Source organism: Carassius carassius, chromosome 42 (genome assembly GCF_963082965.1).
Source record: "Carassius carassius chromosome 42, fCarCar2.1, whole genome shotgun sequence".
NCBI classification, from domain to species: Eukaryota; Metazoa; Chordata; class Actinopteri; order Cypriniformes; family Cyprinidae; genus Carassius; species Carassius carassius.
The window spans coordinates 17,158,651-17,181,966 of NC_081796.1; the positions used below are offsets into that span (position 1 = coordinate 17,158,651).

Below are 23,316 nucleotides of genomic sequence, written 5' to 3' on the forward strand. Positions count from 1 at the left end.
AGTTAGAGAAGAAGGTTCAACAAGAGGGTGAGTAAATGCTTTTTCCAAGAGCATCTCTTACAAATACTCTAAAAAGTAATGACTCTTAATTTACAGTGTGTCTTTTTTAATATAATTATCTTTATACTGGTCCATTACTTGTCTGAGTAAAAAAGTTACTTGTCTAAAGAATAATATGGAATTTATTGCAGGTCAACTATTAAATGTGTTTCACTGACAGCACCTGGAACACGTCTTTATTATTGTCTTGAGTGGGGGGAAAAAATCACTAATAAGGAGAAAAACACTGTGGATCTGATAAAGAGGATTTTTGGTACAAATGCTGCACAAGTCAGCATTGAGACTTCAAGAAATTTATCAGGGATGGTGAGAAACAGTAGAAGAGAAGGGGCAGTATTTCACAAACACCATGTTTGAGGACACAAAGATGTCCATTAAAAAGAGAAAGGAAGAAAAAAAAGAGAGGGAGAATTACAAGCAAAATATGACATGGAAATGGAAAACGATAGAGACTGGAGAAAGAGAAAATAAAATCGGATGAGGACAGAATGGAAATGGAGAACCAGATCACAGAAAAAGAGGAGACTCTCAGTAAAGAGTTTGAAGAGAAAGTAAAGACGAGAGGTGGAGGACAAAATAAATTAACATTACCAAAAAAAGTTGAAGAGATGCAGAGAGATGGAAAATCAGGGGTTGCTGCATGGAAAGCAGCAAAAAGAAAAGAGATCAGGATTAAAAGAGAGAAAAGAAATGAACAAGATCAACAAAAGCTTAAAGATGAGCAAAAGGAGGAATATATTATTGCACATATTTTTAGACTGTATACAGGGATTAGGGATTACAAGAGCAGCCATTACATCCAAGGTACTTTGATACAAAAAAACCACCTTTTTATCTTTTCAAGAAACATTTAATTTCGTCAAAAGATTATTTTATTTGGATTAAAATAGGACTTGTATTTTCGGGGCCCAACATTTTCTAACGTAATTTCCCGTTTTTCTGTTGCTTGTTGTCAGTGGTGAAGGTTGACAGAATCAGCCTCCCAGAACTAGCGTTGCCAAATCCTCCGTTTCGGCAGCCATCGAATAGTTGCTGGTGTAAAATCCTAACCCCTTTTGCAGCGGCTAAATGCGTGCTTATATCCATCTAAGTTACATTAAATGACTTATATTTCAAAACAGCAATAAAATCTTTTAATTAGGTTCTCAGTCTGATATATGTTGTTTAGGGTGATTTAATCAAAAAGACCTGGCAACCTTCGGCCACAAGCACAGAGGCAAATGCGGACCGCTTAGCTAGTGTGCTAGCAGCATACATGTGGAGGGGATCACATCCCAAACTCTGCCAAAATTCCCCTTTAGACCAAATTCCACCAACTACCCCTGTATCCCTCACAACAAACGTGTTTCATTCAACATGAAAGGGTGAGTAAACAACTACGAAGGGTCTATTCGTCTCGAGTAAAGTTTTCCCTTCTCTGTTCTCTCTTTTTTCCAGCAGGGGGGCAGTGGAGTTGGTCTAATGCTAACGTTAGCTGCTAGCTCTCTGCGCGCTTAATGTGGAGGAGAGATTTGCGCCGCATTTTCACACCCAGCCTTTTCTGCCATCTCTTTTTTTTTCGCCATTGTTCCGATAACGCCTTAAATGCCTAATATAATCTAGCCTCAGATGAATCCATATGCCAGTAAAAATGGCACGATTTAAATCCGTGCCAAACTGGATCGTGTGTCGAATCTAAATCCAAAAATGTTGAGTCAGTCTTCAAGTTGCTATCTTGGTTAGCCAGCCACGTTTATATTCCTACGAAATGTTCTCTCGTGGATCCTGAGGGCGTTAAAACTTGTTGTTGTCATGTTAATTTTCACATGTGTGAATATTTTGATGTAAAAGTGAAGAGATGAGACACACGTGATGCAGTGAGCTTAGCAGCATAGCATACTGAAAATGACAGTTCTTAGGGTTTTTACACTTCATGAAGGCGGTTACTTGAAGTTTGGTGTATGAAATAATACATATATGTATAAGAAAATATTGCGTTATGACACAGATGCGTTAATATTTCACAAGTGATTGCTTTGACCATGTTTAAAGATAAAATTAAGTGACGTTGGCTGTATAATTCTATATAAATACCTTTCGTCATAAGTGTCGCTTTAAATTCACTTTAAAATGTACATAATTTACCACAGTAACCCAGTTCTTGGAGGGCCTCCGACAGTGCACGTTTATCTGACACACCCATTACAGGTCTCTAATGTGAATCAGGTGTGATTGAGTAGAGAACCATCTAAATGTGTATTTAGATGGCAGGAACAAGGTTTGGGGCTCCACAGTTTTAACAAAACTGAACTGAAATTGTTGAGAATGCCATTTAATAGTATTTATATGATATGTCATGATTTACCCAAAAATTGGAGACTTTATCTCCACTCAAGGTTTTATATTGTGTAATGTAATGGTCATCCTCTGTAAACCACATTTAGGGCACAAGTTTTTCTCCTGTCACCACATACTGGTTGTTTAAGTGCAGCGGTGATCACATGACCAGCAGCTGTTGTGTTGGTGCTGGTGTTGGGCTTCTGCATGCTGACCTATAAATAGACTTTACAAACTGCTAGTTTACAGTCATACACCGTAAACACACACCTGGAGCAGTGGCCAGCCATTTATGCTGCGGCATCCGGGGAGCAGTTGGGGGTTCGGTGCCTTGCTCAAGGGCACCTCAGTCGTGGTGTTGCCAGCTCGAGACTCGAATCCACAACCTTAGGGTTAGGAGTCAAACTTTCTAACCATTAGGCCATGACTTCCCCCTAAATTCCCCCCTTTTAATTTCTCTAAATTAAAAAGAAACTAAAAATAAATCAGTTACTTTAAATGTAATTGTCAGCACATTTTGATAAGAGTACCAAAACTGCGTATTCATTTTGAGATTTTCTAAATATTAGTTATTAAATTCCTTAAAGTGACTTTTAAAATAGGGAAAATTATGAACATGCATACATACACCTGCTATATATCCAATATCGACTGATAACTGATTTGCTACCAATATATTGTGTATTCCTGCTAGTAAAGCTGTTATTTTTAGAGACTATGCTCTGCTGATGGTATATCATCTGTGCGCAGCTAGTTGACCATTCTGCTTTTGTTCTAGTAGCCGGATCGAGTTGGGGGACGTTACACCCCACAACATTAAACAGTTGAAGCGTCTGAACCAAGTGATCTTCCCTGTCAGCTACAACGACAAGTTCTACAAAGATGTTCTTGAAGTAGGAGAGCTCGCTAAGCTAGGTAAGAATCAAAGCTTCTGTGACATCCTGTTGATTCTTTGGATATTAGTCATAATGTTAAATCTTGTTCAAAAGTTTGGGTTGATAAGATTGTAATGCTTTTGAAAGTCTCTTATGCTCACCAAGGCTGCATTTATTTGATCAAACATATAGTAAAAACAGTAATATCGTCAAATATCAGTACATATTAAAACAACTGTTTTCTATTTGAATATATATTATTATATATTCTATTACTTCCAAAAAGATAAACAAACTTGCTGACCCAAACTTTTGGACAGTAGTTTAAATCGATTCCTGCTCACCCTGTGAACCTTTTACAGCATATTTCAACGACATCGCAGTTGGTGCCGTTTGCTGTAGAGTGGATCACTCTCAGAATCAGAAGCGACTCTACATCATGACCTTAGGTTGTCTAGCGCCTTACCGCAGACTTGGCATAGGTGAGATTACTTTATTGGAACCTTTTGTGTGCTTGTGTGTCCTCGTTTTTTTCCAAAGGGCAGAAAGGGGTCAGATTCCTTTGGATTGAATGCATAATTACATAATCAGATTATTGTCTGTGAGTGATGCCTGACATGAAGATTTCTATTATCCGCTAGAGCAGTGATGTTTGAATTTTGTCATTTGCACATTTTCCCGTTACTGATATTTATCTTGCCATGTTTGTTTGAAGGAACAAAAATGCTGAACCATGTGTTGAACATTTGTGAGAAGGATGGCACTTTTGACAACATTTACCTGTGAGTCTGAAGACGGTCTTGTGCTTTATTTGTTGTGAAACCTCCATCTGTGTATCATTCACATAATGTTTGATGTTGATTCTCAAGTAGCCACATAAAGTCTGCTGCAACTGAATGACTGAATATTTATGGAGTCTTCTCAATGCTAAAGTAACGGTTTCTCTTTCTCTTTCATGTCTCCGCAGTCATGTGCAGATCAGCAATGAGTCTGCAATTGACTTCTACCAGAAATTTGGCTTTGAGATCATCGAGACAAAAAAGAACTATTACAAGAGGATAGAGCCAGCAGATGCCCACGTTCTTCAGAAAAGCCTGCGCAGCCCATGTGCGCCCCCAGCAGGAGAGCTGCAGAAAGCCGACTAGGGATCGAAGCGTGACACCAGATTGGTCTCTTCCCCCAAATGGAACTGTAACAGATGCCCCAGGGTTGACACACTCACCACTTTCTTCAGAGGACATTTTAAACAGAAAAAGTCAATGACATATTTGCTGCATTTATTGTGCAAAAACTTTAGTCCCCCTTCAATTGTTTTTTTTTTTTATGTTTCATAATTTAGAAAGTTTAAATTACATGGAGGTTTTCAAGCAGAATCCATAAGTGCTCCAAAAAGCTGCTGACGACTTATTGATCTGACACGGTGAAGGTTATGTTTTCAAAGCATACTGTTTGCATTTGTTTTAGATTTGTTTAAGGTAAGGGGACATAGCTTTGCTTGGACAAAACAATAGAACTAAAGAGGTAAAGTCTTTAAAATATGACTCGATGCGCCCCTGCTGGCAACCTTGGAGTGATTGTTTGAATCGTCTTAGGGGCACGTGGGATCCACAGAAGTCCATCACCCCGCCACCTGAGCCCTTGGACACCGGGCATGGGAATCTACTGGTGGCTGAGACCTCCTGCTTCACCATGGAGGCAATATGCAGCATTGGAGGGTTGCATATGATGCAATGTCTCCTTGTGATGTCAGCCGCCTCAGTCTGAGTTGAGGCTATACCAGTGAGGAAATGGAGCATAGAGCCCCCACGAACAAGAGAGTGGTACAACTGTTTTTAGTAAGGGGGAGGTTAAGGTTCACTTGTTTATGAATGTTTTGTTATTTAGCCCATTATTTAATATCCCCATCTTTTTTCCTCTCTTTTTTTAATTTGTGGATTGAGTCTGGGCTTTTTCTAGGGTTTGCAGTAATGCTGCTGGGGAGATGTTAAGGCTTCAGATAACAAACAGGAATGGCTTTTTATGAGCCTTGACGGTTTAGTTGTTTACAGTGAATGTGGTTCTCTAATTTCTAGTCCACCAGGACTGAAGTTAGTTTATTAGAGTTTTTGATGGAAACATTTAATCTCTCTCCTCCTGGCCCCATTACCTGCCTTTGTGTTTCTAGATTTGAATCCTAGCTTCTCACTTGTTACTGCAGCAGAGATAAATCCTCCCACGATACAACAGTTACATTTCAGTGATGTTCACTGACCACCACCTATTTACCATACACAATGTGGGAGTGTTACAGGTTAGTTCTACAAGCTGTTTTATAGGACTTACAGAACCAGATCCCAGGAAAAGCCCTGACTCAGTGCATGTCAGGGGAGACATGCCCTCAACATTGTAGTAAAAGCATGTTTTTGTTCCTCCTTTATTTGGAAAATTTTATCTTTCTGGAGCTCTATATTGTATGACTTTTAAACCTCTAAATAAAAAGTACTATTTGCATTTTTTTTGTTTTTCATTATTTTTGTGGACGTTAATGTTATTCTGCATTAAATGTTTATATATATATATATATATGTTTTTTTTTTAACTACTATTTTTTTAAGTAGTTACAAAGTCCACAAGACTGGGGACACTAGCAACAAACATTCACGTTTCCTGCGTTTTGTGCACTTTCTGATAAATTCATCAACAAGACGCCCCTCCAGCACGGATTCGTGATCTGATTGGATACAATCTCATTCGTCTTCACTGTGATTGGACAGAACAGAAGTCCCGCCTCATTGTTTTGTGACTGGCAGTTTTTATGCTAGGTCAGAGATGGAGTGAATTGTTCAGGATCAACAAAGTTTTGACGAGGTTATCGTCAACTCAAAGATGGACAAGCAGTCGGTAGGCCTTTTTTAAGTGACAGACCTGCTGATACGTTGTGTTAAAGAGATAAGTGATGCAGTTGGTAATCGAAAACCATGTTGATGAATTAGCCAGTTAACCACTCAAAACATCTTTGTACCTTAAGGGCATATGAAAGTAGACAACTAAAATGTTGGTTCGTAATAAGTGTACAGTTAGCTATACTCTCTTCCCTCTGTGTTGTATTTATTTTCTCTATTCCGGCTCATAGCTAACACAGATATAGTGTAGATTTCAAAGCTAACAAGCTAAGTATGTTAGCCAGTTCAGTGTTAAAGAGCTGTACATGCTAGTGCTGACAGACGAGTCAAAGTGGCTTTCTTGTACTGTATTTACATGCATTGCTATTTTGATTTAATATTCTCAAGTTAGGTGTAGCCTGTATTTTGTCTGTGTTGCTAACTTCTTGACATGAGTTTGATTCCTAGTTACTGTTTTGAGGACTTGCTAGTAAATAGTGTCCATTTCATTTTCATCTCATCAAGTCTTCCTACATGTAAAAATAAAGAGTCAGAGACAATCTGTGCTGAATATAGAGGAGAAGCTGTCAATGGCATTGTCTCACAGTCCTGTTAGAGTCGTTGATGTAAAGTTTAGTAAGTTAAAAATAAATCATTTTCTTTTCTCTTTATTGCAGTTTTTTATAGAGCATGTAAGTGCCTGGATCTATGCTCTCCAACACTGAGCTCACACAAATTATAGCTACATGGTTAGTGCTGGAAGGTAAGTTTGCATTTACCCATAACCACAGCACATCCCCTTGAATATACTATAAGTTACATTCTTTTCAATAAGATTTTGTTCATTTGTTTTGGTATTAACAGGCTGTAAAGTGTGCCAGAATGCCGGAGATAGTACAGAATCAAACAAATAACCCCAAACCACCACGGTACTGTTCAGTTCCCTGCTTAAATCGTATATTGAATGTCATGGCAGTTCTGATTGAAACCAGTGAATTATTCCTTTATTAACTTGTTCTTCTTAGCTATTTTCACTTTATGGGTGACACTTAACAATACGGTTCTGTATTTTAATGTTCTGTAATTTAATTATTTTTATGCATTAAAGGCAATAGGTAACAATTTACTATATTATTCTAAGTTAATGTTATTGTTGTATAAATTTATGTTAGTAAATGCATTATGAATGAACATGACAATGGAAAAATGTGTAAATTAACATTTAAGATACATGAATAAATGTTCTTATAAAAGTTGCTTTTTTTTGTTAGTTCATCATACCCAGTGCATTGATGTTAATGAACTGATTCTCATGGGAATGTATTACAATTTTATATTTATAAATCTTTTCTTTAATTAAGTGTATATACGTTTTTAAATGTGATTTAATTATGATTTAATTAAGAATGCAGTTTAAGTAGGTAAAAGTTTTCTGATGTTTACTGATTTTTATTCACTTGTGAGCTCAAGTTGTTTATCATTTTAAATAATTTTCTGTGAAATATTAGGCGGAAGAAAAACAAGGAGACCCATAATGCAGGTGAGAAAGCATTATGGTAAAAATGAGTCAAACTTATTTTAATATTTAATGAATATCTTTTAAAATTTATTTCCCTTAAACATAAGTGGAAAGACATCGTAAAGAGAAAATCAATGCAGGTATAAATCGGATTGGAGAACTTTTGCCATGCTCTCAGGCCTTGAAACAGGTAAATGTGTAATTGAACTAGATACTAGATATTGTTTCTACAGAGTTTTCACTTTGTAATATCTTGACTCTCTTTATAGAGTAAAAATATGATTCTGGAAGAGGCTTTTCGTTACATCACTGAGCTAAAGCGTCAAAATGATGAAATGCTTAATGGAGGAGACAAAGTCCAAGGTGAGCGAAGACTTAATTACAATAGTTAATTGTATAACTTAAGTGCATTTACATGTGATCCATTAACATTTTACTTATTCCTAATGGGGACATGGTTTTATGAAGATAAGTACTGAATTAAATGCCTGCCAATGCATTCTTTGTAAGCTTATGTGTAGTCATTAATTTTGACATCTATGTTAAATATGTCTCTGCAGCAGAAGAGATAAAGCGCTTACGGCACCAGCTGGAGGACCTGCGCAAGGAAAGTGCTCATTATATTGAACTCCTCAAAGCTAATGGCATCAATTTCCTGGATGACCCCACTATACACTGGAAAGGGAAGCAGCGCTTTGCAAAAGTAGCCAAAGTCACTCCCACTCACTTGATGTCAAAGGGAATAATTGTCTACTCCAATGACAAGAACTCCTGTCCCACAAGCAAAGTCTCCATTCCACCAAATCCAGTTTCTCATCTTGATAAACAACCGGCAAATGCTGTAACTGTCCAACCTGCATGTGATATTACATTGGGTACGGGCCAGTCTGTTGGTATTGGAGCACAAGTTAATAAAGTTGTAGTCTCCTCTGCTTCTTCCCACATACCTGTAGCAACTCTTATTCCTGCCGTATCAAAACCATGTCTTACAGTCTTTGAACAGTATTCTCCTCTGGTGCCTGCTACTCCAAGATTAAACCCTCCTATGAATTATATTACTCTTCAAGGTGTATGTCCACAGCCTGATGTCAGCACCCCAGTCCATCCACAACTTCAACCAGATAACCCAATCCCCAGTCTCACTTCTGCTACCTGTCCAACCACGCCTCTCAGACTTCAGCATATGCTTAGCCTATCATCAGTGCCTCAAGTTGTGATCAGTAACTCAGTGGTTCCTGTTGCTGCACCTACTGAAATCCATTCTGTTAGCACTATCTTACCAGCAAGCTCTACCCTTCTTAGAACCAGTGCAGCTAGTAGCACTCAGACTACTTGGACAACACTACAGCTTTCAGGAAATACAGTGCAACCAGTCTCTCAGGCACTCATCACAGATGGTGCCAGCATTTCACATAACCCTCAGCAACTTTCTATATGTTCAGCTGGGACAAAACTCCTTGAGAAGCCCTCTATGATCCATTTGCAACCACAGGTTCCTGTACAACTGCAAGCCCCAACACCATCATGCATTCCTGTTCAGCCATCTGGGCCGAGACCTCCTCAGATATATTCAGCAGTTGTGCCATGCCCTCAGAGAGCAGTAGCACAAAAGTCTTCAATTGTATCAGTGCCAGCCATTGTATCCCAAGCCGTAGTGGTCCATCAGCCTGTTGAAACACAGACAGCACAGTTGACCCATCCACAATCATCTGTTCGGGCACAACCTGCATTATTACCAAAGCCTCAACTCAACTCTGCTCTAATGACCACCTGCAACCCCACTCTACAACCTAAAACTCCAGTTCAGCCTGCTCTGCCATGCCAGTCTCATTCCCATTCTACAGTGGTGCCCCAAGCCCAGTCTGCCATTGTGCCTCAACTGCATCTCAGTGTGGTGCCTCAAGCTCAGTCAGTCATCAATCCACCAACTCAGCCTGCCCTTGTGCCTCAACCACAAGCTGCCACACTGCCAGTGTTACAGACAATGCAGTTATTGCAGGTGAGTTCTGAGGAAACACCAGCGGCTGTCACTTCCTCTCCTCCAAGTAACTCACATGTTGTTATTCTGCAACAGGGAGGGTCATGTCCAGCACCACAGGTTCTCAGAGAGGATGTCACTAGTCAGACACCCTGCCAGCACATTGTTATAATTCAGGCACCTACTTTGACACCTGCACCACAGAGTCATCACACTGCCATTGTGTCAACTGCAACCCCAACTCTATCCAGTCAAACAACCCCTTATAACCCTACCTGTACAGGTAGCATGCAGGGAGCTGGTACAAAGCAGTTGGTACATATTCTTCCACGGCCCTCAACCCAATTGCAAGCACAAGCACCTCAGACTATCACTGTGAATGGACAAGTTTATGTTCTGCAGCCAGCAAAGTCACCAGATAAGGGAAACTCTCAATCTGGTCAAAGTGTAACTCCGATACTTGAGCCCACCTTTGAGGAACCCACTTCCAATGTTGCCATTAATTGTTTAGGTGCTCTAACTAATCTTAGTCAGAGCATTTCAAAGGTCTCATGTCAAAGCAATGTTCAGATATACTCCATTACTCCACCTTCTTACACTACTGTGCAACCTCTTCCAGTGTGTGGTTCAGAAGTCAGCACTTCTACTGAAACTGTTCTTTCCTCCTCTGTAACTTTACCATCAACTGCTGCTGGCAGTGCATTTACAATTCTGCCAAAGAAAGGTTGTGGAACTTCTGGAAATCAAACCAGACAAAACTCTGTTAGGAGAACCAAATTGGTTAAACAGAAGGAACCTAAACCTGGGCATAGTTTGCGTAGAATTGCTGTCAAGAGTAAGGCATTTGTTGCAAATGATACATGTTCTGAGTTATCCACTGTAGCAAAAAGTGTTGATTCGGTTAGTTTTTTAAATAAAGATACAGTTTGTCATGATGTTGACACGCATGGAGGACCTGCCCCAAACAGTGTTAGTTCCACCTGCAGTAGTTCTGCAATCATTAGTATTAGTTCCTCCAGTGAAAAATCAGCAGACAGTTCTGTCACGCCTTCAGTAAATGGATCTATTGCCAAGCCCACATTGGCTGGTGGAGAAGTTTCAAAGACTAAAGTAAAATCTATAGATGATGTCCACCTGCATAACAGTGTAACAGTTAGTAGTGTCAGTACTGTAAGTTCTACTCAGGGTAATGTGGTTGTTTCTACAAATTGTGGCAGCTTGAGTAAAGAAATCTTTATTCCAGGTGTTGGTCCCCAGCTTAATTGTTCAGTGGTTAGTGCTGCTCTATCTTCACAGTGTAGCTCTGTGGATACTGCTTTGTCAGTTGCCTCATCAGACATTCATGTTAACTCTTCATGCAGTGTGACATTTTGTAGTGAAACTACTAAACAGAATAAGGTGAGTAGCAGTCATGTTTGCACCAGTAGTGAAGGCGGATCAACAGAATCAAGACCCAGTTTTATAGAGAGTTCCCCTCTGCTGATTACTGTAAGCTCTGCCCAAAACAATTCAAAAGATAAATCTGTTAATTCAGACCTTTGTCAGCCTCCATTACCAAGTGATGTATCCACACCAAGTCAAACATTAAGCATCAGTGCTAATTCAACAGAGGGTGGGCCTATGGTTTCCATCATGGCAAATCAGGCCATTTCACAAACACAAAATAAGTTTTCAAGAAGAGAAGAGTTGACTGACTCTTCTCAAAATCAGACATCATTTATTTTGCCCTCAACTCCTGGACAAGACACTTCTATGTCAGCACAACCTATTCATCTTCCAGAAACTTCTAGGTTATCGGACCCTTTCAAGTCTTTAAAACGACCATCCACAATGAAAATGTCCATAACAACTAGTAACCAAGGGAATTGTGCAGATTTCAAACTGCCTGAATCAAATATGAACATAGAATCTGGCAAGGATAGACAATCTGATGGTGCCACAGAAAAGGGTGTGACAGAGATAGGTGCTTTTGCTCAAAAAGAAACAGTTCCTCCACAACAAATATGTACATTGGAAAATGATTCCTTTGATCCTCCACTGGAAACCAATAGACAGACTGATTCGCCTCTTGCAGGAGGTTTAGGTGGACGAGGGTTTTCTGTTGCATCATTGCTTCCAGCAGGCCACAACATTAATGTCTCTTCAAGTTCATTTGGTGCTTTCAACTTCACTTCTGAGCAGGCAGAAATATTAGCACGAGCCATATTTGAACAGGACAGCCCAGGCAAAAGGGCTGCAGGATGTAGTGTTGACAGCCCAACAAGTACTACTGCCACAGGGTGGGACCTTCAAAAAATGCAGCCAGCCCCTTCTAACAAGGATAGTGTGACTGACCAGCAGGTTAAACTGACAAAACAGGCTGATTTACCCGTGTCAGAAACTTCATCTCAGGTCTCTGCTCGAGTTACTCAAGTTGAGCCTTTAGCCAGCAGTACTACTGGCATCAGACTTCCACAGAGCATAGCTTACTCGCAGTCTCAGCCTAGTTCTGTCACCAGCCTTAATGTTAATAACCTCATCAGACCAAGCTCTAACCAACCTTATCCAGGATCACCTAATCTTGCACAGCAGGTTTCTGCTCCGTCGTCAGGAGGTGCTGCTGTTATGGTGACTCAGTCTTCCTCACAAGTTCCCCGAACCTGTTCTGGCCCTACTCAACCTAATGAATATGCACCTTTAAAGAATGCTCTGATGCGAACCCGTGTTGGTATTGGAATGGTTGAACGTCATCAGAAGGATATGCCAAAAAGGTCTGCCCAAGATGACCTTATTCTCCCAAATAAGCGTTCAAAACTGTGCCCAACAGGGAATGTTGCAAGAGGGGACATCAAGGCTACAGATCACGTGCAAATGATGGTTGGTCAGATGCCCTCAAGTACTTCTGCATTTATGCCAAGAAATCACTCTGATGGTGTTGGTGCTCTGTTTTCTGGTAATACTTTCATGAACACTGTGCTCCGCCCTACAGAAGGACACTGCTCTACTCAGGTGCCAACACATGAGCAAACTCATCCAAGTGTGGTGCACCTGCAGCAAGGACACACTCAACATAATGCACTGCAATCTGGGCAGAACTTAGGTGGAAACCCCTACCTCAAACATCAACAACAACAAGAACAAAGACACCTTTACCAGCTTCACCATCACCTGACACAACCAGAATCTCGGATCCACAGTATTCATCAGAGGAATCTGCTGCAAGACCAGCACGTGCAAAAAAAAAGAGGTGTGGTGCGTGGTGCGCAGACCGCACTAAATGTTGGTTTGCAGAAACATCATTTGGAAAAGAGTGGCGTGCAGCCTCCTCAGCAACAACAGCATCCACAACAATCGCAGCAACATCAACAGCAACAACAGCACCATCAAACGCAGCAATCACAGCAACAGCAGCAAAAAGCACAACAGATTCAACAGCAGCAACAATCACACCAACAGCAGCAGATGCCACCACAGAATTCACATTCACATCATCAGCATCTTCAGCAGCAGATTCAGCAGCAGCACTTTGGGACTAGACAGGACAAAAACTGTGAGGCACAACAGGCAGGTCAGAGGGCACATCAAAACAATCACTTGGGTCAGCCAGAACGTCCATCTGGACAGGATCATGGGGCTGTACAAAGACTAATGGGGTCTCGTTCAATGGAGCAGCAGCAGTTGACCTCTCAGGCTAATAATTCTGTTTCGCGTTCTTTGGATCTTGCTTGCACTTCATCACATCAGGAGCGTCACCATCTCTCTAGCTACTCAGCAGAGGCTCTGATAGGCAAGACTCCTCCTGCTACTGGTGAACAACGTATGGGTGTGCACCTGCAAGCACCTCGAAGCAATGCACAGGACCAGTCAGAGTTGCGAGGGTATGTAGATTCATCACGTGGTAAAGGTAACATTACTCATAATTCTCAGAGCAGGATACCACCTGATCATGCTAATAACACAAACGCCCAGAGAATACCAGATTGTGGACCTTTCAAGGCTCTGGTTACTGGGCATCAGCTAAATAACTTTGAAGTGCAAGTGTCTCGAAGTGGTGACATGTCCAGCAAGTCTGTACCTCAAATCCAGAGAGGTCCTCAGCCACAAACAGGATTTAGAATGGGTACAGGGCCTTTAGGGGATGGGCGTTCACGTGGAACATATTCAGGTCCGCATCCTATTGCTCAAGGTGTGCACATTGGAGCAGGATTGACAAGAGAACAAGAGGGTTGTCACCACAGCTTTATGCAAAGCCTTTTGGGACCTCATATTCCTGAACAAAATGGGCACCAAAGGGCAGCCCAAGGCTGTACCCCAGGGAGTATAGAATACAACTGCATTCCTGGGACCTCTGCTGGAGAACTTCAGGCTAAATCTTCTAGCCCTAATTTGCACCCTGCACAGAAAGCTGCTCCCATACATCTAGGGGACAACAACAAAGGCCATATTTCTCAGGTCAGCGCAAATTTGCATGGTCCACCTGTGAGAACAGGTCCACCCCATCCCCCAACACCACACAGCAGTTCAGACACAGGACGTACTCAAGGCTCAACCAGGTCACTCTCTGTTAGTCAACGCCCCCATCATATTGGACCAGATCCACAAAGCACAAAGATTCGTCCAGGAGATCGACCACGGTCAGGCAACTTGAGACCTGGAAATCCCTTTGAACCAGAAAGTTCTTTGCCTCTTCCATCAGGTGGGGGAGTGATCCTTGGTCGTACACAAACAGGAAATGAAGCTAGACGAAGTAGCATTGTGCATTTCATGGCAGATGGTGCACAGGTCAGTAGTGACAACAATTTAGTGTCTGATCGCTGTGCCGTGTCTGAACTTACCCAGAACTTTGGCTTTCCTTTCATTGCTGAAGGAGGAATGAACCCACCACCTCCCATTAATGCCAATGCATCTTTCATCCCAACGGTCACGCAGCCAGGTGCCTCTCGCACCCCAGCCCTCCTTCCTGTGGAACCTCAGAACACTTTACCTTCATTTTATCCCTCATATTCCCCTGCAGCTCATCCTAGCCTTCAAAGTGAGATTCCTTTACAGTATTTCTCAAACCAGATGTTTACAAGTCCAAGCACTGACAAGAGTGGCAGTGCACCACTGAACAACCGCTTCAGTTCTATTCTTTCTCCCCCTCGACCTGTGGGTTTTGCACAGGCCAGCTTCCCACTTCTCACAGATATAACACCAATGCCAATTGGGAATTCTTCAGGCATCACACCTCATTTATCCAACTTTAACCTGACCTCTTTGTTCCCTGAAATTGCCACAGCAATGCCTCCTGATGGATCCTCTATGTCAATGTCACCTTTATTGTCTCTTGCCAACACTACTTCCTCAGATTCAAATAAACAATCTAATCGCCCAGCCCATAACATCAGTCATATCCTAGGTCATGATGGGACTTCTGCTGTTTAAGGTTTTATATGGATTTTCATCCCTCACCACATAATTGTTTTGCCCTAATCTCAGCATGGGATTTGTAGTGAATGGCCATGGTGTAAAGACTTTTAATTCCTCAAAAGCAAATAAAGTGTGGAATGTTCTCAACTCCCAAGTCAGGATAACTCTGGAACTATGGGGGCAAACTAAAAATATTGCATATATACCTTTGATTGGTTCCTTTTGCTTTCTTTGTTTGCTGATAGTTTGGGCTGTCATGGTTCTACATGATGTATAGCTTGTCTTTAGTTTTCTTAAGAACAGCTCACATTGTTTATTAGGAAAAAATAATGTCTGTATGTTCTTTTACTTTGTAGCAACAATAATGAAATGTTAAATCAAATAAAATGTTATAATTTTGCATTTAATGCTACAGTAGATATATCTGAGCTGTTTTGTAAAGTATCAGTTGTTTTTCAAATGTTTAAAAATAATTTTCCATCTTTAAAATGTTTTCCTGCAGAAAATTCCAGAAGAACTTTCACCTATTTATGGATGTGTGGTTTGTAGGTATTTGTAAAAAGGAAAAATTATTAAAGTTTCTAAGTTAAAACGTTTGTTTCTGACTGACTTTTGTGACTTGTTGAGGATATAAGGTACTTTTTTTTCTTCCAGATTGCTTGTTTTAGCATGTTAAATCCACCAGATGTCAGTACCTTTCAAAGATTTTGTCATTAAACTTTGACATTACTTATTGTCAGTTAGATGTAAACTACTAAATGCTTAACTCTGTGAAAAAAATAAAAATAAATTGTCAATGGCTGTACTTACATGCTGTAAAGCCAAAAGAGCCCTGGACGCATTAACCACTTTAGGCATATAGTTTAAATGAGCTATACCAGTGGTTATTTTGCTAGTTATTCTACTTCTGTGAATTTGAGAGGATCATGATCTTGAGATCAGCTGGTTAAAAGTAAAAAAGTGGCTCAAAAAAGTTTACTGGAAAAAAAGTGTTACTTACAAATAATTATAACCATAGAAAAGCATGCACTGATACTATTCACGCTCAAACAGTATGCCATCAAATTTTACTGAAAGTACAAAAAAAAAGAAAAGATGAAAATGACAACATAAAATATTTATTTCGGTTTATTTACAGGCAATAGTGCTCGAACCATGTAACCATGCAGCTACACTTCTAGAATATGTTGGAGATTGATCATTTCCTTCATGTTTATAATGGTGGAAAGAAGCTAATACTGATGCAGGAGAACTGCAGTTCTCCAAAAGTAAAAGTACAATTATACAAGCAGACTACATCAATCCAGTTTAAAATATAAAAATCTGCATATTACAGATAGGTGTGTTCATTTTAATACCGTCTTGCATCCAGGCTACTGAAAAAAATAAACATAAATACCTACAATAAATGGTCTCTTTTTCATAGTCAATATTACTACACACAGAATGCATATACTTCGCATATATTTTTTTACATTTTTATTAAAGATGAAAATAGATCAATTCTAGTAACAGATGTACAAAGCTGTAAAACACTGTACCGACAAGATGTACACCGCTCAAAATACCTTAATTAAAACTGAGGACACACCTGGAACAAGTTACAATCAAAAAGTTTATTTGTTGTGTATTCGAGTATTTAAACCTCACAGTAGCATCTACATGCCATAAAGCCACTAAATGTATGTGTATACAACATACTGTGCATAAAATATGTATGCATATAAGGTGAACATATACTACAAATATGTTTGATGCAAAGTGTTTTTAAACAGTCAATTATCTCCAAGCACTGCACATTAACATTCTTAATGAATGGATCATAATCATAATGCCCTAAAAGCATTACATTTCCCACTAGCTGTACTTCAGACATCAACAGATGCTTGCCAGTGGAAAATCTGGAGCTTATTACTGATACTGTATGTATGGTGTTGAGGTGTCAGGTTGTTCGTATCTCACATGTAGATCATTTATACAGCATGCTTATAAAAATGTCCTTGTGGTAACAGACAATCATACCAAAATACGTATTACATCTGATATTAACAACCTATATTTACAAATTCTAAAAAACTGTATTATGTACAAATACATAAATATCTTAAATATAGCATCTGTTATACAAAAATAAATATTTGCTTTTTTTATTACAGTTTCATCCATCTTTTGGATCTTGTGTCCCTTGTTCCTCAAGGAGTTTCATGTTCTGAGCTGTCCCCACTTTGTGTTGCTCAGCATCTTGGAGCAACCGGTCTGTGCCTGCATCAACTGTTGTTAACAGGGACAAGTCTGTGGGGAAAAACATATTGCATTCAGACTACTTTAAAAAATATAAAAATATTTGTTGCATTTCCATAAGCAAAATTTGATTCAACTTGACAGTTTGAAGAGTTATAGCTGTATGTAGCTGCAGAGTGTACTGTACCGTGCCACCTTCATTCATTTTGTCTCTTTTTGAAATTGCAGGTACTTTTGACATTGCCTTTATCGTAATACATGAAATAACTGAACGCACCGCTAGTGAGCTCCCCTTCTATGTGAACTGCTTCAGTAAGGGGCTGTATGGAGTCAGGACTCTGAGATGGCTGTGTAGGGTCCGATAAACTAAGGACCTGCAAGGGGGAATCATCAGGCACACAGCATCCCTCTTCAGGACAGCCAGGCACCCTAAGAAAAAGGACTATCAAATTATACTTGTGTTTTCCAGACAAACATAAATGTATACCTCAGTGTCACCATGAAACAGCATTCACAACCCATTTTACTTCCTCAAAAATGTAATTTTTGACAGTAATGAAATTAAGGCTATGAGGGGCCGAAGTACAATGAGTACACTGGATTGTACTGTTGTTTAACAACATACTGATTATTCAGCTGATGAAACATTTTTACAAAAAACTTTCAATAGCCAAAAACGTTTTGAAAGGTATGAAAATTATGTGATCTAGGACCTTATAGTGCACGTTACTGTATAGAATATCCTTCACAGCCTAAATTTGATCCATGTTAAATTCAATACAGCATATAACCTGAAGGTCTATTAAGCAGATTTTATTTGAAATTTCCAGGTAGGTAGTGTGCCAGCAATGTACAGTAGGATATTTTTATTTTATTTTATTTAAATCATTGTATGTATTTGAGTAAAAATAAAATGTATACAAACATAATATATGGGTAGGGTGACCATATGCGCCGTTCATAGACACACACGTCCCAGCCAGGATTTCAATATTGCCTAAAATATCCAGGTTTTGGCTATTTGCACTGTGCAGGTTAATCGTTGTGTAACATTCATGAGAGCTATAAAGAGCAGAGCAGACGGCTCCTTATGCTTTCGAATCGCTTTCACGTGTTTGTTTGTTAGTTTGACCTGAAGCATTGTGGCGCAATTTTTTTTTTTTTGGGATTTGTTCGCAGCGACGCTTCAAGTCAATCGAACGAACAAACACGTGCGCATATTTGCATCGCTTTGATCGTTCCCTCTAGATCTCACCTTCTCACACGCAGCCCCACGATTGGTCGATTATGTACAATACCTGCATGTTATTGGTCAAACTCTGGATGTTTTAGGCAATATTAAAGTCCTGGCTGGGACATGTCCCGTATGAACGACACATATGGCCACCCTATATATGGGGCACTTTAAAAATGGGTGTTTCATAATAAAATTAAGCAGAATTAGAATTCATACCCGTTACAGCAATTGTGGATATGTGGTTGCAGATTGGGAAGTTTCTGAGGCAACAATGCATCACACTCCAACTCAAAATCAGCGTCGTCCTACAAGAGTTTAAAGGGTTATCAATTCAATGCAATATCTTCATTCACTGGCTTAAAACAGCAATTCAAGATGCTTATTACTTTTACAACTATGTGCTGGACATCAAAAAACATAAAACTCATAAACTGAGTAATAAAAATTCCCCTGATCTTTTGACATATAAGAGGTCATTGTACTATAAAAACAACCTATAAGTTTCAGAACTCAAAATTTTCTTGTTAGTCTAAAAACTGCTTGAATTGAAACCAATCTGTCAAAACGGCAGGTTGTGGAATGTTGCACTTTATGACGTAATAGTGTGGCTAAACACCTCCTCCACAGAAGATCAATGCCTTCTGCTACTGCCTGTTTAACCCTGCCGACTAATGTGGGCGCATAATGTAAATAACGAGAGATGCAAACGCAGGTCTACACAGAAACCCAACAATAAAGATGACTCTTAAAACAATAAGATTCTGTGCAGTGTCAAGTTAAGGAAAATCGCCTCCTGATTCAAACATAAGGAAACATTTATTTGTATTTTTCCAGACCGTAATAGCTTGGTTCTTTGTTCAGTTCATTTTACCATGGATTCGTTTACAAACAAGGCAAAATTTGACGCAAGTTTCATTCAAAAACAATGAAACTAAAAGACGAAGCTGTGGCGACTATTTTGGATCCGACAGTAATGTCGCAACAGACAAATATGAGTACCTGTTTTTCATTCTAAGTGCTCACTATTGCTTTGTCTGTTAAACAGAACATTTGATATGTACTGAGTATTTATGCATTTTTAACTTTAATCACAACAGCGTCCATCTGTGCAGAATGTAGGCTGTCAAACATACACAACTGTTAGCCAATCGTAACAGTGGGTGTTTACTTCCGAGTCAACAATCTGCCAAACCTATTCAAATGGAGCATTCCCATAAGGGGGGTCAAAACAGAACAGAAAATACCTTATAACTACATTATAATGTCTTTTGATGTAGAAATCTTGATAACATTATAAGTGGACCTCAGAAAACCAAAGGCAGTTCATGACCCCTTTAAGCACCATTCAAAATGCCAAAATTACCTGGTGTCCAGGAAGGTGTTGTGCAGTATGTTTCCCATTGGGAATATATTCTCCTTTAGGAGCATAGATAGTGTGGGCAGGGGTCAGGTGGGGGTCTACAGGACAGGGTCGACCAAGAGCCAGTCCTTGCAGCGGTACCATGGTGTACTGGCATGGAGAAACTGTAGCTGCCAATGCTGGAAAGCGCATGTCTAAAGTTTGTTCTGAAATCAAATATATACCAAATTAATAGTTTATGAGAGTCATACTATCTTATCTTTGGATTCTTAATAAATAACTGTTTTCATGTTTCTAAAATGGCACTTACTTTGTTTGGCCCAAACTCTGCACAGACAGATTGTGATGAAGGCCACAATGATGAAAACTAATGCTCCAAGAACAACGCACAAAATACGGTAAGGCAGATCACCAGGCCGGGGAACAGGGTTTCCTGGATGGTCGGGCCTTGACGACGATGTCTCTGGAGGTATGGTCCTCTGGTGAGGGCGAGCTGTAAGTACACACAGATGTTAAGACTTAAGATCTGTGTGGTCAGACGAGATCTTTGTTCTACAAATTGGCTGAGGTGCTGTTCACAATGTGATTAAGAGGAGAAGGACACACACCTTTAGTTTCCATGATGACGACATTTCCAAACTCACTCTCGCCTCCTTCGTTGAAACACTGCATCTTGATGTCATAAGCCGTCTCAGGCTGTAGGTCAGTGATGGAATGCCAATATCGGTCACCTAAAAAGAGCATCACACAATCACATTTCATATTTCTTTAATATATAGTTGAAAATGAAAGAATAACGGAAGTACATTACTCACCTTCCACTATGTCCTTTTTGTAGTCACTGTCATTATCACTATCGGTGGGTCGGTAGAAGATGTAGAAGCCATAAATGGGAGTGTTATTGACTGATGTGTACTGTAGAAAGATCAGAAATATTTATTTAAAGGTCTGACAATGCCACTGTGACAACAAACAGCTCACATTTCTTACATTTAACCATGTCAAAGTGTTTAGTAAAGAAAATGCTTACCGTCCACTTCAGTATGATTGTGGTCTCATTGATGGCTTCATTGTAGGTGATGTAGGGACCATCGATGGGACGTCGGTTTGGTGGACCGCTGCCCACCACTGTGTAGGCTTTAGAGGGAGCGCTTGGTGAACTCGCTCCAAACACATTAACAGCCAAGACTCTGAACTTGTATGATGTTCCTGCAAATGCAATGGAAATAAAAACATACCCTTCTCATGTGTCCAATGGCATTTCTATAACTTAAAACTTTATCTTGACTGGCCAGTTGCTTTTCCTAATTAGTTTGTCAATGGTTCATTTAAGAGTAATATAACTGATGTTACATGTATTTAAAATCAAATGTTAAAGTTTACAATTTCTACTTAATTGTCAATTGTATTGTCAATTTACATTTAAATGTTTTTTTACACAAATTAAAAATGTCACATAAATATGCACATTTAAAAGTGATTTATTAATCATTTAATTAATTTAACTACATTAAGCATTATAAAATATATTAATTTGTATTATATATATATATATATATATATATATATATATATATATATATATATTTATTTATAGTTCACCATATATCGCTATCGGCCCCTGAGAACATTATATCAACTGCTCATCTTCTTCATTTATGTGAAACTAACATAAATCTCACCTTTCTCCAGGTCTGTTATCTCGACTGACAGGTGAGAAGGAGGGATGTTGTTCACAGCCATCTCCCACTCTCCACTGCCTTTCCTCAGTTTCTTGTACTCCACATGAAACGACTGGATGGGGAATCCGCGGTTCCCACGAGGGATCCAAGTCACATAGGCTGAGGTCTCTGTGGCCATGGAGACAGTGGGTCTGTCTGGAGCTTCTGGAGCTGGGAAGACAATAAGAATAAAAAAATGTCTATAAAACAACAAATACTTTCAGTGAGAGTGTGTATGCATGCACACTGTACATAAACACTAACACAGAACACACTTACTGTAATCTCATACTTCATTTATGATTGAAAGAAATCAAGAGAACATTCATGTTAGCATAATTAATAAAAAGAATAGTATTAATCAATTATTAGTATTAATATTGTATTAATTAATTACTATTAGGGACTGATAAAATGTAAATACAACAAATATTTTTACAATTTCAGCTGTATTTAATGTTAGAGTTTCTCAGTACTTTACTGCAGCTGTAAATAAATATTACACAATATATTATTATATCACAAGCTAAAGTAAACTCACGCAAGAGTCGAGGTGGCACCGCTGGTGTTTTTGGAGGGCCTATGGGTCCTCCTCTTCGCCCTGCAGACCAAAATTAAAGAGACATTTAGATATATATTAAAAATAAATTATTAAAGTGCAATTTTCTACTCTGTAGTAAACCTGATTCTGATTGGTAAACTGTGGCATTTTGTGGTGAAATGCTTTTATATAATTACCACTATAGTGTATAATTGACTGATGTCCCAAAAAGCTGTCTCAGGCATGAAATAATTTTAATTGTAAATCAATATTTCTTGCTAATTTACTTCATTATTTGTTAAGTAGTCAAGTAATACGTGAGAAAATGCGTCATTACAAAAAATAAACACCTTTAAGGAGAATAAAAACTAGTTTTCAAGCGTGACTGCAGAAAGGTCATTTTGAACTTTGCATACATTTGCCTGTTCTAAAAGTCATCATCGCAGGCTGTCCAAGTCCAGCGCAGTTCTTAGCGGCCATCTCCACTTCATAGAGGCTAGCAGGCTGCAGTTTGGTCAGTGTAAGCTTGAGCTGGGAGCCTGAAATGGTGTTAGTGGTCCACTCTCCGGGAGATTCTCCAGCCTGTGAGACAGAAAAGTACAAACAATGAATCAGAGGAATGGAATCACATGACAAACAGATGAAATGAAGCAGATCACACTGTAAGAATGAACTGAGCAGTGTTGTACCTTTCTGTACTTGACGACATACTCCAACACAGGAGCTCCTCCATCATGACGGGGTTTCCAGGTGAGCTCATAGTAGTCGGCCTTTCCTGTTCGTGGCTGACTCAAGATGACTGGTGCCTCAGCTGGGGAGACTCTGACCTCAGAGCAGTCGAAAGGCAACACTGCACTGGTGGCCATGGGCTTCAATGGTGGCTGTTCCCGCAACACCTTATCTGGGCTCAGAGGGCGAATCAGGGGGAGCTTGTCTGATCTTGAGGGCACTGAAACTGGAGACAGCATTGCAGAACAAAAAAATATAAATAAATCAATCAATGTTTATTTTACAGGTGTATGTATTACATAATGGACAATAAATTAATATAAGTGGATTATTAATATAATTTAATAGAAATATGATTATTATTATTAATATGAATGTGTTATTATACTAGTTTAATAAATGTTTAGCATTGTCAAATCGATAAATAGCGATTAATCACATCACAATATATACGTGTGTACTACTTTGTATATTTATATGTATGTTTAAA

At 39.4% G+C, this 23,316-nt stretch overlaps 3 protein-coding genes across 5 annotated transcripts in view; 2 read left to right on the top strand and 1 right to left on the bottom strand.

The window, feature by feature from the left end:
- The first annotated feature begins 1,044 nt into the window (after positions 1-1,044).
- LOC132123944 (N-alpha-acetyltransferase 50) lies at positions 1,045-5,741 on the top strand. Of its 2 annotated transcripts, none has more exons than XM_059534634.1 (5): positions 1,045-1,424; positions 3,158-3,291; positions 3,614-3,733; positions 3,967-4,033; positions 4,219-5,741. In XM_059534634.1, exons 1-5 carry the CDS (start codon positions 1,417-1,419, stop codon positions 4,394-4,396), a joined length of 507 nt encoding a protein of 168 aa, XP_059390617.1. In that variant the 5' UTR covers positions 1,045-1,416; the 3' UTR covers positions 4,397-5,741. The 2 variants fall into 2 exon arrangements, with proteins under 2 accessions (XP_059390617.1, XP_059390616.1); XM_059534633.1 differs by having other exon boundaries at positions 1,048-1,424; positions 3,155-3,291.
- A 1,215-nt stretch (positions 5,742-6,956) lies between these two features.
- LOC132123946 (basic helix-loop-helix domain-containing protein USF3-like) lies at positions 6,957-15,182 on the top strand. Of its 2 annotated transcripts, none has more exons than XM_059534635.1 (5): positions 6,957-7,041; positions 7,621-7,652; positions 7,739-7,821; positions 7,901-7,994; positions 8,192-15,182. In XM_059534635.1, the coding sequence occupies exons 1-5, from the start codon at positions 6,995-6,997 to the stop codon at positions 15,010-15,012; spliced, it is 7,077 nt and encodes a 2,358-aa protein (XP_059390618.1). In that variant the 5' UTR covers positions 6,957-6,994; the 3' UTR covers positions 15,013-15,182. The 2 variants fall into 2 exon arrangements, with proteins under 2 accessions (XP_059390618.1, XP_059390619.1); XM_059534636.1 differs by having other exon boundaries at positions 8,195-15,182.
- A 1,411-nt stretch (positions 15,183-16,593) lies between these two features.
- The window catches only part of LOC132123950 (brother of CDO-like), a 29,462-nt gene continuing 22,739 nt past the window's right edge, over positions 16,594-23,316 (bottom strand). Inside the window, exons 8-19 of the mRNA XM_059534641.1 lie at positions 22,787-23,052; positions 22,514-22,679; positions 22,098-22,157; positions 21,518-21,727; positions 20,866-21,044; positions 20,651-20,750; positions 20,444-20,566; positions 20,146-20,328; positions 19,839-20,041; positions 18,692-18,780; positions 17,516-17,667; positions 16,594-17,289 (exon numbers count right to left, since the gene is read on the bottom strand). Of these exons, the coding sequence (XP_059390624.1) occupies positions 17,156-17,289; positions 17,516-17,667; positions 18,692-18,780; positions 19,839-20,041; positions 20,146-20,328; positions 20,444-20,566; positions 20,651-20,750; positions 20,866-21,044; positions 21,518-21,727; positions 22,098-22,157; positions 22,514-22,679; positions 22,787-23,052 (1,865 nt within the window). The 3' untranslated portion in view covers positions 16,594-17,155. The remainder of the gene's footprint in view (positions 17,290-17,515; positions 17,668-18,691; positions 18,781-19,838; positions 20,042-20,145; positions 20,329-20,443; positions 20,567-20,650; positions 20,751-20,865; positions 21,045-21,517; positions 21,728-22,097; positions 22,158-22,513; positions 22,680-22,786; positions 23,053-23,316) is intronic.

Coding starts and splice junctions, on each gene's coding strand:
- LOC132123946 (XM_059534635.1), top strand. CDS start 6,995: ATGCCGGAGATAGTACAGAATCAAACAAATAACCCCAAACCACCACG. Junction 7,653..7,738: donor CAAGGAGACCCATAATGCAG/GTGAGAAAGCAT, acceptor CTTAAACATAAG/TGGAAAGACATCGTAAAGAG. Junction 7,995..8,191: donor TGGAGGAGACAAAGTCCAAG/GTGAGCGAAGAC, acceptor ATGTCTCTGCAG/CAGAAGAGATAAAGCGCTTA.
- LOC132123944 (XM_059534633.1), top strand. Junction 3,734..3,966: donor TTACCGCAGACTTGGCATAG/GTGAGATTACTT, acceptor GTTTGTTTGAAG/GAACAAAAATGCTGAACCAT. Junction 4,034..4,218: donor ACTTTTGACAACATTTACCT/GTGAGTCTGAAG, acceptor ATGTCTCCGCAG/TCATGTGCAGATCAGCAATG.